The 14,987-nt window shown below is 38.0% G+C and overlaps 1 protein-coding gene across 2 annotated transcripts in view; it reads left to right on the forward strand.

Annotated features, from left to right (window-relative positions):
* HHLA2 (HERV-H LTR-associating 2) overlaps nt 1–14,987 on the forward strand; it is a 56,253-nt gene that overhangs the window by 35,450 nt on the left and 5,816 nt on the right. The window contains exons 2-7 of one of the 2 annotated variants that reach the window (XM_037835168.1): nt 3,884–3,973; nt 5,545–5,901; nt 6,883–7,149; nt 9,457–9,774; nt 12,335–12,454; nt 14,634–14,692. In XM_037835168.1, the coding sequence (XP_037691096.1) occupies nt 3,910–3,973; nt 5,545–5,901; nt 6,883–7,149; nt 9,457–9,774; nt 12,335–12,454; nt 14,634–14,692 (1,185 nt within the window). In that variant the 5' untranslated portion in view covers nt 3,884–3,909. The remainder of the gene's footprint in view (nt 1–3,883; nt 3,974–5,544; nt 5,902–6,882; nt 7,150–9,456; nt 9,775–12,334; nt 12,455–14,633; nt 14,693–14,987) is intronic. The other variant, XM_037835170.1, reaches the window with a different exon arrangement.

Raw genomic sequence — 14,987 nt, forward strand, 5'->3', positions numbered from 1 at the left:
GAACAACCAGTCAGATGTCTATTTGAGATCTCCAGGGAAGAGATGATGGTGGTGTGTCTTGAAGTAGGATGGTGGCAATGGAGTTGGAGAGAAGTGGACAAATATTGGAGTTGATCTAATCCATTAGCCAAAGTAGACTACTCAAGGGATTAGGTATGCGGTATAAGGAAAAATAAGAATCAAGGTTGATTGCTAGGTTTTTGACCTAAACAACCAGGAAGATTTGGTACCAATTAGTGAGTTGAAGACAGGGGGAGAAACAGGGTTATTTATATTTATTGTCTTGTTTTATTTGGAATGGAGTAGAGAGCAGTGGTGAAGGGAAATGAGTGGAATTTGAGGGCTCATTTGAACCCTGAAGTGCTTATAAGGTGTCTATGTGGACAGGATAAATGGACAGTTGAATATGTGACTTTGGCTCAGTAGAGAAGTCAGGGGATCAGTTTGAGAATCCTCGTGTCCAGATGACATTCAGAGCAATGGATTAGATTTGCTCACCTAGGGAGAGAATATAAAGAAATTAGAAAGTGTGGGAATATGCCCCTCAATATTCGCAAATAAAGAGGCCAGACAGAGGAGGGCCCTGGTAAAACAGCAGTGAAGAAGGAAAAACTAGGAGAATGTGGTGTCCCAGAAGCCACAAAGGTTCTTACAAGAGGAAAAGAAAAGCCAATTATGTTGAAGCTGCTGGTAGGTTGAGTAAATGAGGAGAAATGTTATCCATAGTCTTTGGCAACATGGAAGTTCTTGATGACACTGATAAGGGCAGTTTACGAGGTGCCACGGAGAGAAGAGCCCAGTTAGGCTGGGTTGAGGGGAGAGAATTAAAGGAGGAAATGGAGGAAACTATTTAGACAACTATTTTAAGAAGACAATGGAGCTGAGAAATAAGTTGATAGCTTAATGGGGATCAGGGTTATGAGGAGTGAGAAGAGAATATGTGTGTGTGTGTGTCTGTGTTTTTGTCCTGTTCTTAAGATGGGAGATATTGGAGACTTTAGGTTCATGGGCTTAATTCAGGAGAGAGAGGAGCTGATGATGCAGTAGAAAGGGGATGTAACTGAAGTGACAAAGTCATTAAATACAAAAAGGTATGGGATGCAGAGCACAAGTGAAGGAGCAGAAAGTGAGACAGAAAGAGTGGGCACAGCCATTAATGATTTACTTGAATTGGTGGTAGGAAGAGACGGGTATCCATAATTGGTCCTAACTAATATATTAATCAAGAGCTTCATCTGAAAGGGAGACAGGTAGAGGAAGTGTTGGAAATTGAGAAAAGGTAGCAAATAGGTGTTTCGGAGAGTGGAAGGTGAAGCTATTCTAGGCAAGTATAGTAGGACTGTGGGCATGGAATGTCTCAAAGTTACACTAAACAAGGTATATTTGAATTAAATTTCCTTGGAAATGGACTGTGGTTAAATAGTTTTTTCATGGCTTATAAAGATAAATAGTGTTATAGACAACATATTTTCATAGTAGAAAAATGTGTTTAACAATTATTTTTAATATTACCATTCAGTGATAAACATAACATATATCATTACATACTTTATACATGCAAATATATCTATAGGAAGAAATAGAAAGGTCTAATTTTCATAACTAATACTATTTTAATAGTTTTCAGTATACCAAACATTTTAGATATTGCTCTGAGAGAGAGGGAAGCTATTGGAGTGTTAACGTTAATATATTATAATTTATATTGCAGATTGCAAATGTCTTCCCTATCATTTGTGTTTTAATATTTGTTTTTGTTGCTTTTCTAATTTTTATATAGACATACCTATAATGGAAAAATGAATAGGCATCTTGAAAAAGCCCTCCTCCAAGATTGTTCAAATATTTTCTTCTGTATTTAAAAACATAAAAATGAAAATATAAATTAAATTATTAGTGTACCAGGTTTTATTTAAGATGTAATGAAGAAATATAACTTTTTAGGATAGTTTTAATCATTTTAAATCTCATCCCCATGACAAATATAGAACATGGCCTTATAAATAGAACTCTCAAAAGATTTCCTTAAAATTTCCTTGCAGAGATTTAAAAACTAATTACATAATATTCTTCAACAAGCTATTTTCAAAGAATAAAAATTGTTTATCCCATCATCAGATAAAATCAGTTATTTTTTACATCAAATTGTATATGTACACATTTTGCCATCTATATTTTTTCATTTTTTTAAATCTTTAAAAACCTTTTGATAAAACATGATTTTGATGGTTGCATTGTGGTTTATGCTATTATTGGCCATTTAAGAATATAAGATGTTTCCTGGTTTTGTTTTAATTGTTTTAATGTTTGATTATAAATAACACTATGGTTAACATCATGGCACATACCGAATTGAATTTGTTTTTAGTATTTTTTACTGTAAAAGCAATTATTTCCATTGTAGAAAACTTTAAAGGTAACAGACAAAAACTATTATCCAGAGAACCAGTGTTGAAGGTATACTGTCTTGGTTTTCCTGAGCTGCTATCACACCACCTTAAACATCAGGAATTTATTGTCTCACATATTTAAGGCTAAGAAAAGTCCAAAATCCAGGAACCAGCAAGGCAATGCCTTCTCCCCAAAGTCTGTAAACTTCCAGTGCTGGCTGCCAGTGAGCCCTGGGGTTCCTTCACTTGTATCCCTGTCTTGTGACACATGGTGATATCCTCTCCTGTCTCTTCTGGGTACTGTTGACTTCTGGTTTCTGGCTTCTCCCTGTGGCTTTCTCTATTTCTGAATTTCTTTTGCTTATAAAGGACTTCACTAATCCAGATTAAGACCCAACCTCATCAGTTGGGCCACACCTTAACTAAAACTAACATCTTCAAGAAACTCTATTTACAAGGGGTTCACACCCACAGGAATGAAGATTAAGAACATGTCTAAATTGGGATACATAATTCAGCCTACTGCATATACCAAATCTTTAGTCAATTGATAGGCATTGTCAGCACCTATTATATAGTAGGCACTGCTTTAGATGTGAATCCTGCCTTTCAGAGTTAGCATTCTAAGTATATATATCCTGTCAGTCTCTGTTCCAGTTTGTAAAGCCACTGGAATGCAAAATACCAGAAACAGATTGGCTTTTATAAAGGGGATTTCTTAGGTTACAAATTTAGAGTTATGTGGCCATAAGTGTCCAAACTTAGGCAGCAACAAGAGGATACCTTCACTGAAGAACGGCCGATGGTGTCTGGAACACCTCTGTCAGCTAGGAAGGCATATGGCTGGCATCTGCTGGTCCTTTGCTCCCAGGTTGTGTTGCTTTCAGCTTCTGATTCCAGTGGCTTTCTCTTTAAGTGTCTGTGGGTTCTCACTTAGCTTGTCCGGGGCAAACTCTGGGCTTCACCTCTTAGCTTAGCATCTCCAAACATCTTTCTGTCTGCATCTCCAAGTGTCTGGATCTGTGTCACCTCTGAGCTCTCTCTCCCTGAGTTCTCTTAAAGACTCCAGTAAACTAATTAAGACTCGCCTTGAATGGGCGGAGGTTCACACATCCATGGAAATAATCTAATCAAAAGGCTCCACCCTCAATTGGTCTGCCCCTACAAGATTGCATTAAAGAATATGGCTTTTTATGGGTTACATAACAGATTCAAACCAGCACAGTCTCCTATGTACATGTAAATGTATGCTTTTAAAAAGGGGCCATACTATTTAAAAATTGTATCATAATCTGATTTTTCTCTTAAAACATATATGAACTTCCTTCCATGCCACTGAACAATATCATCTTTAATGGCTGCAGAAAAATTATTTATGTGGACGTACCATAGTTTATTTAATGAATCTCCTAGAGTCAGACACTATTTTTTTCTTTTCCAATCCTTTTTGCTTTTAAAGTCCATAACCTGCATCCTTTGCTTCTCTTTGATAGCATAACTAATATGACCTTCATAAGACATGAAGGCACAGGCAGTGCTGCCTTTCATCCTCACTCTCATACCATTTCTGAGTGGAGATCAAGGTAAGTTCCATTTATAATACCCCAAGTATTAGTTTGTACCATTGGATAAACATGACCACTCAGTGCAAGGTGGCTGTTTCCTCTGTAGCCACAGAGGAAAAGATCAGTTACTTAGAAATAAGGAACAGGTTAGAAGGTCCACATGAAGATTAAAATCGTATATGCTTCTGTCTCTTCTGATTAAGGCTCATTATAATCTATTATCTCCCACCAGAAATAAAATCACTAGAAAGGCTAGTTTGATTTGATTGATTGGTTGGTTGATCTTTTTTTTTTAAGTGTAAACTTGGTACTTATTCAACATTTAACAGAAAGCATTATCAGTTTTGCTGATTCCTAAGACTGGAACTTTTAAGTATCCAATGAATTATTAGGGGGTTTAGGAGAGAGATGAGGGAGGTTGACAATCACTGCTTTTCTTCCTTTCTCTCAGCATAGTACCACCCCCCTGTAGCTCTCTGTACAGATATAAATTAAACCTTTCTATGAGAGGCACGGCCGATTGAAAAAGCCCCAGAAGAGGAAAAAGAGGAAAACTTTGTGGCCAAGTCATACGAGTACCCAGTTCTCTATCTTGGGTAGCTTTGGCCAAGCTCCAAGGGAGTTTACACCATTACGTATATGAAAGTAACCTTTCAGTCCTAGTATCTCAGAATCCATAGGCAGAGCTATGGATGTACTTAAAAGTGTACAAGATGTACTTGAAAATGCTTTATGAATTGCTCAAAGAACCTGGATGCTGCCTTTAATGATTATGAAATGGCTAGGCATATTTTCTTCACAAAAGTCATTATTGTGAGGAAATCCATTGGCTTTGTGAAATCAACTTCTGAAGTTGATAGTTCAAAAAAAAAAAAAGTAAATCAGGAGACTTGGATTTCCACATTTGTGTCTAGAATAAGATTCCTTAACTATGTTTTGACTAACTTATAAGATATCCTGTGAGTGGCCCTAACGCCAAATTAAATGACTCTCGTTTGCCCCTTTGGACTCCTCCTGCCCATATCCTCCCCTGCTTGAGACTAGTGTCCGGATATTCCTAACAGCTTCCTGAACCCAGCATTATCTTTTACATGCTCTAAATATTTCCTGAACTAATCAAGCTAAGCATACTCCATTCTTTTGGGTTCTACTGGCTCTAGTTTGCTGGGCAAATGAATCATTATTGTTAAACGGGTGCTAAAATAGAATGTGTTCTGGGAATGAAAATCAACAGGAGTCTTTTATAGACCTAACTTACATCATTTCCGGGACAGTGGCAGGCCAGGATGGGAGGAGAGCAGAGATGATTTTATCTAGTTGGTAGAAAACCAGTGATTTTATGCTTTGGACTGTTTCCAACTCTCATAAACAGTTACATTGAATTAAACAAGTGTTCAATTAAAATTGTAAACTCAAAAATAAGCCCTGAAGCTGTGTTTGGTAATCAGACTGCCAAGGGGTTCTGGATGATGTGGTCCTGCTAACGATCAGGCTTCTGATCTGAAATGGATCTCCTAGATAGTCTGGTAAAACCCTTGGTAAGCACCAGTCACTAATTCACTTCGTAACTTCTGTGCCCATGATTTTAGGTATACTCTTTTCAGTTTTCTCCAGTCATTTTAGTGCTATAAGTGAACAAACAGTCGTTGGAAGACTTTATGAAGATGTAATTCTCCCTTGCTCCTTTGAGAGTGGCCCTGAAGTTGTAATTCACTGGAAGATTCAAGCTAGCCGAAATGTTCACACTTACTACAAAGGCAGTGACCATTTGGAAAAGCAAGGTCCCAGATATGCAAACAGGACATCCCTCTTCCATAGTGAAATTCACAATGGGAATGCCTCTCTATCTCTCAGAAATTTAAGCCTTCAGGATGAAGGAAATTACATCTGCTATGTGGGGACAGCATCTGGAAAAATTGCAAACAAAGTAGTGCTAATGGTGGGAGGTAAGTGTGTACAAAAGGTTTTTATAAAACATAATGTGGGATCATTCCGTATTATTCTGAAATGTCTTTTTTCTTATTTATTATGCCATGGGCTTTCTTCCAAGTGATACATACAATCTATTTCATCCTTTTTTATATATCATGTCTCGTTACATAGATGTGCTATAATTGACGCACCCATTCCCCCAGTGGTGGATGTTCAGATGTTTCCAGTGTTTTGCATTGGAAATAATTGTTGTAATGAACATCCTTATAGTTAGATTTCATATTGGGAAATGAACTGAAAGAAAAGGACCACAAGTAGGCTTTTCATATGTTGCTGTTATTAGCAGCATAAAATTATCCTCTCAGTTTTTTTAGTGCAGATTATTATCAATCTTTAAAATTTTTGCCAATACAGTAGCTGGAAAACATTGAATTATTGATTAAATTGCATTTTTTTAATAAATGAGGTTAATTTTTGTATTCTATGCTTTCCTCTTCTGGTTTTTTTGTTTTGTTTTTGGCATTTTCTTCTTCCCCTACCTATCCCATTTAGCTGCTTCAGACTTTGACTCAGAAATCTAAATTTATTTGAATTATGTGTAAACAAAAAGTCGATAGGCTCTGAGATAGCATCTAACAGTTTAGAGTGCTGCAGGAGCTCTAGTTCATAGAGTGTGACACCCACATTTTGGTTGCTTAATGAGTCCATTAGATTTTTCTCAGCTATGTTTCTAGAGACTTGAAATTGCTAGTTGCTATGTAGATATGCATGCTCTTTTTTTTTTTACACCCTTCTAGATACCTACACTGTATCTTAAGTTTCTACAATGTTTTTGTTTGTTTTGATTTTGTTTTCCCTTTAGCAAATGCTGAATTTTGCTTAAAAAGCTTAACTTTTCATTTTGTGGGTATTAAAACAATAAGTATGCTGCACAGATGGTCTAGAAGGAAGCTAGCGATGACAGTTTTTCATGTGCCCTTCTTTCTCTCACATAGCTTTCCTCACACCAGTGATGGAGTACAAAAAGGGGGACACAGAGAGTTACTTAACATGCAGTGTGTTAAGTGTTTATCCTCGTTCAACTATCACGTGGCAAGTAGATAACACACCGGTCCTTGAAAGCATTATGGAAGAAATGGGGGTTTTGCCTCCTTTTTATAATAAAAGTATGCTGAATATTACAGGATCAAACGCATCATATCAGTGTGTTATTGAAAATCCATTGCTGGAGCAAACATGGACAGGGCGATGGATGATGGGAGGTAGGCCTCATGGGTCTCTTTTGGATACTAGTTCTATGTCAGAGGTTGGGAAAGGGTGGGGCTTGATTTACAAGGAAAAGAAAGGAAATGCTTCTACAGCAGTTAGAAAATGGAGACTGGAGTTCCAGGGCTAATACTTACTGGCTCAATTTCCTTAAGCAACTATTTTTACTTCTAAGCATTGTTCCTCATTGATAAAATGGGAATAATTCTCACCTTGCCAGGTGTTTGAGTTGAATGAAAATATTTGTGAAATAGAAAGTAGCGAAATCACCCATGAATATTACTGTATTTCTTCATGGTTCATCCTCCAAACAGGATATCCTGCCCATACTGCACTTTACAAAGATCAGAGGAGAAGAAAAAACTGCTTGACTCTTAACAGGTCACAAACTCTGAGTCTTCCCAATCTTTCAACTAAACAAGAATTGGCCCATTACTATCATAATTAATATTATATAATCATATAATATATATTTTACATATTGTGTATATTTTATATATTCATATAATAATATAATATTAAATACTAAATACATTTTTAATATCTTTACTTAAGCCTTACCCCATAAATTTTTATTCAACACCTTTCTCATAGCATGATCAGTTCTTAAAATTCCTTCCTCTCATTTATTTGAACAAATCCAAACTCTGATCAATATCTATGTCTATAACCTACTGTTTAAGAAAAGATTACGAGGAAAGTTAATTTGACATCTCCTCACTCAATTCTAAAGAAAATTGGTTTCTATTTCATTAGAAACAAAGCAGAATTTTTCTGTAAATCTCCTTTATGTAGGGAAAGTGGAGGTTAGCTATGCTTTTTGGCCTTCTCTTCCTCAGGGTTTCATATTCTCAAAATGCTTACCAGTAAAATACTGAGATCATTTGTGATTCACCCACCACCTTTACATCATTCGAGGCTTAAAGGCTTGGGCATCCAATAGTTGTTGGCCAGTTTTCAGCAGTCAGGCAGCAATGGAAATGTGGGAAAGGGTAAAAATGTTTTCTTTTAAGTTGCAAGTATTTTCTTTGAAACATCGTAATTGCTCATGTTTATTCAAAATGGAGTATCACGTAGCCCCAGCAGTTCCTTTGGCTCAATACTGCTTGGTCTTTTGCCAAGCTTTCTCTCCTCCAGACTGTGAATTTAAGAACGTAGACTCTTGTTTATCTCTGGGTCTACAACATCTAACACATACATGTAAAAATAAAACTAAACTGAGGAGCTAGTATAAAAAGGTAGTGTTTAATTCTGTTCAGTGTGGTTGGGCAGATGTGAGGTTACAGAAGATAAGATTAAGGAAGTTGCTTAAGGGAAGAGTTTTAAAAGATTAGTAGGGGATTTCAAGAGAACATAGGCATTTTGGGTAAAAGATGCAGTACAGTAAGTACAAAAATACAGAGAAGTAAAATTGCCTAGGTTTGTGAAAGTATAAGGTGGTTGAGTGTGACGCTAGAGTATCAAGAGATGAGTCTGGGGAGGGAGTCCAAAGCCAGATCAGAGGCCTGCTAAACCTTGCTAAGGAGGTTAACTGGATCCAAGAGGTAGTGTGGAGCCAAAGGAGGATTTGAACCATCAGTGGATTTGCGTTTTGGAAAGCTTGCCTTGGCATCACTATCCAGCAGGTGGATTGGAAAGTAGGTGAGTCGAGAACCAGAGTGACCAATCCAAGGCTGTCCATAGAGGCCAGCCTACAGCACAGAACAGGAAGGGCAAGGGTGGAGTTGGATCTGGAGAGGCAAACCCGGGATACCCAGCAGAGTCTCTGCTCTGAAAGAACTCAGTCGGCTGGAGGATTACCTGCATACAGTTTGAAATATACTTCTCAGGGGCAGGAAAAGAGACTCTGTCTAGATAAGGAAATGGTTAAGACCATAAAAATTACAGAGACCACTAGGGATTACCTAGAGTGATAAAAGGGGAATCCTGAAGAACATCAGCATTTGAGAGGCAAACAGAAGACCATTGAGTTAGAAAGGCTAGTAACTGGTCCCAGCATTCCTGAGTGCTTAGAGTCGGGTTGCAGGAGTTAAAAATCTTTGATGCACCATCCGCCTACCTGGCCCAAGTTTTAGGCTTCCTGGAAGTATGTTCCTATACTAACTTTGGTGGCAAACTTGGAAATAGGGGCAGAAAGGCTTGAAGAAATTTTGAAGCATAAATGTCTGACTGTTTTTCAAAAAGGTGTTTCTAAAGAAATCAGTATTATAGTCTTTGTTCTTTGTTTTCTTCAAAGTGTAACTTGGAAAACTCATTTGAAATTTTTATCTTCATTGATGTTTCCTTTTCTTTCGTGTTATTAGGTCACATTTACAAAATGCAAAGTCAAGATGTTTCACTCTCATGTCAACTTGAAAACAATTTTTTTCTACCGAATCAAGACTTCATAGTCACTTGGTCGAGAGTGGAAAGGTGGACTTCCTCAGTGCTGGCTTACTTTCTGAGTTCTTCAAGAAACAAAATTATCGAGAAACCACGGTTCTCATGGAGCAATGAGCTGATAAACCAGAGTGATTTCTCTTTAACTTTGACAGATCTTAATCCTTCAGACAATGGGGAATACTTATGCAATATTTCTTCAAGCGACTATACTTTCCTCACTGTCCGAACACTGCATGTAGGTAAGTTGTAAGTAGGGGTGGCTAATGGATTTTGGCTATAGCAGTAGAGGTTTGTGACTATCAAACAGGAAAATTAAGTTGTAACTTAAAGAATACCTAACATTAGTACTTTTCATAGGGATACTTCTGGTCAAGATGGTAGACAACCTTCCCTCCTTCGTCCATATAAAAGTGCTATATTGAAAAAAAGAAAATCTCTGAGGATTTTTTTATCAGGGTTTTGGGGCTTCAGAAATGAGAATATCTTGATGCCCTCGGTGGAATACACATCTTCAACTCTTGTTCACCACTTGGCCTAACACGTGTCTCAGGGTCTGTGGTTTGGGAGTTGAGGCCGTACACACAGCAGGAAATTAGAACAGCATCTTTCTGGAGGCTGGGGAAACTTGGCACTGTCTGTGAACCTGGTGGAAAGTCACCACAAAACATTTAAAGCACCAAGCATATGCCTGATTCAGCCTTTTTTTTTTTTTTTTTTTTTTTAACTCTATCAGTAGTTAACTGTCAAATTTTATCATTTGAAATACTTCTAGTCCACTAACCTTAGATTCACGGAATGCATCCTCAAGAAGGTGACTTTCTAGAAGATAAGGTGGGCCAGTCAGTCTGTCTACCAAGTCAGTAGAACATATAATATATGTTTTAGAAATAGTTTAATCATTCTAGTTGAGGAAGTTAGGAGGCAGACCAGATTTGGGGGGTTGTTGATTCCAGGTAGTGAGATTTGAAGATAAGAGCACAGAGTTGTCTTTAGGTCACGTGGTCTTTACAGAGACAGAAGCTTCTAGTCTCCCAGCATAACACTCCCTTTGTAGAGCGGCCACTTTGAGAGTACGGAACTGAAATCTGGGGATGCATTTGACACTCATTTTTTTCTCCAAAATAAGAGCATCAATTTTTGTAAAATACAGTTAAGCCTGCTTTATATTTTTAAAAATGTGACTTCATGTTGGGTATAGAAAAATAATCAGGAAGAAATGGTCTGAAGACCACATGTGGCCCATCTTCCTAACACAAAGGCAGAGGCATCAGAATATTCTGTCTCAGATGAGGAAAAGGGGCTTTTCAGAACCTGTTCTTCCCAAGTAAATCCTGGCTGGTGGGGACTGGAAGAGGGTCTGCCCATACCTCTCCCCAGAAAGAGGCCTGTGACTGGAGCCAGCCCAGCAGGGCACAGCCACAGGGCAAAAAGTCCTTGCACACTAGACATCACCCTTTGAAGGAAACTGAGGGTTTTCTTCTCTGAATTGCAAGTTTCTTCTTGCTTTTGCTGCCTTGCCCATGAGATCCTACAACCTTCAAAAAGGAGGCCCAGATTGGGGAGCGTATGCTTCCTAGAGTCTAGATCTGCTCATTGAAGGCTGCACTGAACTGAATGGTAAATTTTGCTAAATCAAGATGCGACCTGGAGAAAATCTCTTTGCAGATGAGATGGCTGAGGATGACTGATAAAGTGGGAAGAAGCTGTATTTTGCAAGATTTTCTTCAGGAGGAAAATAAATACATTTGAAAACACTTTAGACAGTCACCTTAACATTGCTACTTAATCTCTCCCTTTTATATGTATGTAAAATTTAAGAATGATGCAATATGTGTAGAGATTGTTTTATTGATTACAAAACGTTACTTTATTAAAAGTATGTTCATAAAAATTGACATCTGTTACATATATAGAGCTATTAATTTTAAAGAGAAAAGTAACCCCTAAATATGTTTTTTTTTTTTCCTGAGTTGGCCTTTGATTTCTAAAGCTAGCTCCCTACTCTTTGGCAGAGCATACATAGATCACCAGAGTTGCAGGAGTTAGAGTTTAGTAGCTTGAGATCTCCAAGTTTCTGCCTTCTGGGGTCCCCACTTCATATAATTAATTACATTATTATTAATTATTAATAATTATAATCATTTTAGCCCTGCCCCAAATGCTGGAGAGAGGTCAGGCTCCTCCAAGTATCCTGAGTTGCTCTAGGCACTGGCCACCATCCCAGTTAGTCCTGTCACCTCCCACTCAGCTCCTCTCATCACCTCTGAACTTCTAATCACTGTTCCTCCTGAAGACTAGTCTCTGCAAGCCAAGTGTGAACTGTATCTTCCCTTCATCCCCCAAGAAGGACACTGGGCTGAGGCTGGTTTGCAGTCATTATAATTATCTGGTAAAAAATGCATTAATTCCCTTATTATAATATAAAAAATACAGAAACTTAAAATGCATGATAGATTCATTGCCTCTCAAGTTTTCAGACTCCTTTCTCTCTTCTGCCTCCCCAAACCCCCAAATCGGTGTCTGTATGTCTCCCACAATAGAGACATGGAGCCTGGGAGATGTTTATGCTCAAGACAAATTCTCCCATCCAGACTGTGCTCTTGGCCTTACTGGTAATGGGCCCTCTCGTTATGCAAAGTGTTTTCACTAATATGAATTCAGGCTCCTGCCTGAATGCAGAAATAACTAGGTTTAAAAATAGTAAACATACTCCTCCTACCTACCCACACTATTTCTTTTCTTTTCTCTTTTGGTAATTTTTCTTTCTGTTCACAGACTTTGTTTGTTTGTTTTATTTAGAACAGGATTCTCAGAAAATTGTTATTCTGATTTTGGTGACTATGGTGATTTTGATTTTGATGGCTTTTGTGATAATTTGCCTGGTCTCTAAGTTAAGAAGAGGCACCAATTCCAGCAGAGGTAATATCTCGTGGAGCATTTGGGTTCTGTCCTTAGGTGTTCATGTAGAAGTGTGTTACAGATGACATGGAAATACACACCTGCACTGCTGCTTGGCACATTAATGGATCTGAATTTTCTGGAGAGTCCTTTGCAAAATTTATAAAAAAATCCTTTAAAATGCTCTTAGGTTTCCACCTAACTATTCTAACTTCTAGGAATTTATTCTCAGTAGATAATCAGGTGCACAACAAGTTCATATACAAGCACATTCATTGCAGTACACTGCCATTTTTTCCAGTGTTCCTTCTATTTTGATTTAATTAATAGACTAATAAAACAGTCATGTGATTTTCAATTAATTTCTTCTTTTTATTAAAAGGGAGAAAAGAAAAATGTTAAATTTGGCATTAAAGTAAGAACCAGGATGATTCCAATAGTCTTTCACTGAAAAAGAGATGGAAAGAAATAAGCCAAAGTTTTAAAAATGCTCACCTTTGGAATGATTGTATTATGGATGCCCCACCCCCACATCTCACCCATATATTTCCTCGAGTCCCTGAGCTTCTGTCTTACTATTTCCATCCCTGGGCTCTGTTTCTCTTGGTCTGACCTTAGTGTGTGGGTGGGGCTGCTCAAAACTGCATGGTCCCTATGAGCCATTTTATTTTAATCCTTATTAATCATGTTTTAAGTTCTCAATTTTCTGCAATAAAACTGTATTGCTAATAGTAATTTAAAATGATATTAAGATGTCCTGATATATTAAAATGAGATGTTAAGATTGATATATTAAGTAATTTTTAATAATATATTAATACTGGTGGCAGAGGCAGGCCTAGGCCCTGAGAAGCTGTACCTTATTCCATCATGCCCCTGAGAAGATTCTTGTATCCTGAGATGTTGATATCGCTCCCATGCCCCTTTGTTCCTCTGGTTGACATCTCCCTGTTGCCCCCACTGCAGTTGGGGGATTTGGTTACAGCAGAAACCATTATTGAAGGAAAGGTTTTAGGGGTGACAGTGAGCAAGAGTTTCACCAACTCTATTATTACTTAATAGAGGCTAATCTGCTTACTTGTTACTCCTGTCCCATAGCTGGGCAGAATTTGAAAGAGATGGTAGGTCACAGTCTACCTTATTCCCCCAAACACAACCTCTAACTTAATATAATGACACTTGTGATTCAATTAAGCTCACATTTTGGGGAGGGGTTACCTACTGCTCAAGAATGACAGTTTAGTTTCTGTATTGGAAGTATGCATAAGTCAGGTCCCGACAGAAAATACATGGTACACTTGAAACTGTACAAAGCAAAACACAAAAGATAGTGCATTCCCCCAGATCTAGTAGGATCTGATTTGTTACTAAACCTAGACATGCAGGCACAAGGAGAGGGAGGAGTACTCCAAACCAGGTAGCAACTCCTGTAACATCAGCAGCCTTGAAAGAAGCAGTGACCTTCATTTGAGGGATCTGGCCAGCCCAAGGTGACCTTACAGCAAAAAGGTGTGGGAATAAATACCTGATCTCACTCGTCCATCTTCCTAATCTCCAACCCAACAGAAGCCAGCAGGAGCAGATGCCCTGCTAATGGAGTCTACCCAGGTCAGCCGTAAGAGGATATTGGCAAAAACCATGTTATGGCATCCTCAGTTAAAAAAGCAAAACAAAACAAAAAATTGTTCTTCAGTTCTGAAGTCAGTTAGGCTGAAAATATACTAAAAGCCACAAAACATTGCCTAACTTAGGCCCCTGGTTGACATATTATATGACTATGGTTCGTGTATTTTTTTAATTCCCTTTTCCATTACTCTGCTTTAAAATTCCCTTAGTCTCGGATGTGTATAAAAAGGCCAGATTATTGCAAGGCCCAGAGGGTAGGCCTTCTTTGAAAAATGATGTTATATTGCCAGTAGATACTACTCTTGGCACCTCATTGGCCATTACTTGTTGTTAGCAGATATAGGAACTGGGCAAACAATCCTAAAGAGCCAGAAATTGTTCATCTGAGCACCTTCATTAGCCATAAGAAGTTACTGCTGTTTGGTTTTGATGATGTTTTCCTATACAGCATGCATGAAAGGGGGAGTAACTAAGGTGATTTTAAGAACATAATTACACTGAGATAGGAATAAGAGAGAACTTGGGTTTTTGTAAAGTGAATTTTTTTTTAAGTTTCTTCTCTTCTATTCTGTAGAAAGATGTGTCTCTACTGATGAACCTGGTAGCAGTACTGATAATGAAGAAGAAAGCATGGTAAGGCAGTTCCTTTATCAAACCACTTATGGTATAAGAAGGCTGCTATAAAAAAGTAACTTAAGTCTTGACTGAATCACATTATGCAAGTCTTTTATAGGAAAAAAAAAGGCAGGAAGTCAAATATAGCAGGAAAAAATACAATTAGGCCTTTCCCAATGTCTATAATTAAACAGGCTATACTTGCTTAAATAAATGGTTGCTCTTCTCATCTGTGGAGAGCCGCTTTCCGGGTTAGGGCCTAGTGGACACGCTGCAGCCTGCTCTAGAGTACACCCCTCCCATCGAGTGAGCC

This window comes from Choloepus didactylus, chromosome 1 (assembly GCF_015220235.1).
Source record: "Choloepus didactylus isolate mChoDid1 chromosome 1, mChoDid1.pri, whole genome shotgun sequence".
NCBI classification, from domain to species: domain Eukaryota; kingdom Metazoa; phylum Chordata; class Mammalia; order Pilosa; family Megalonychidae; genus Choloepus; species Choloepus didactylus.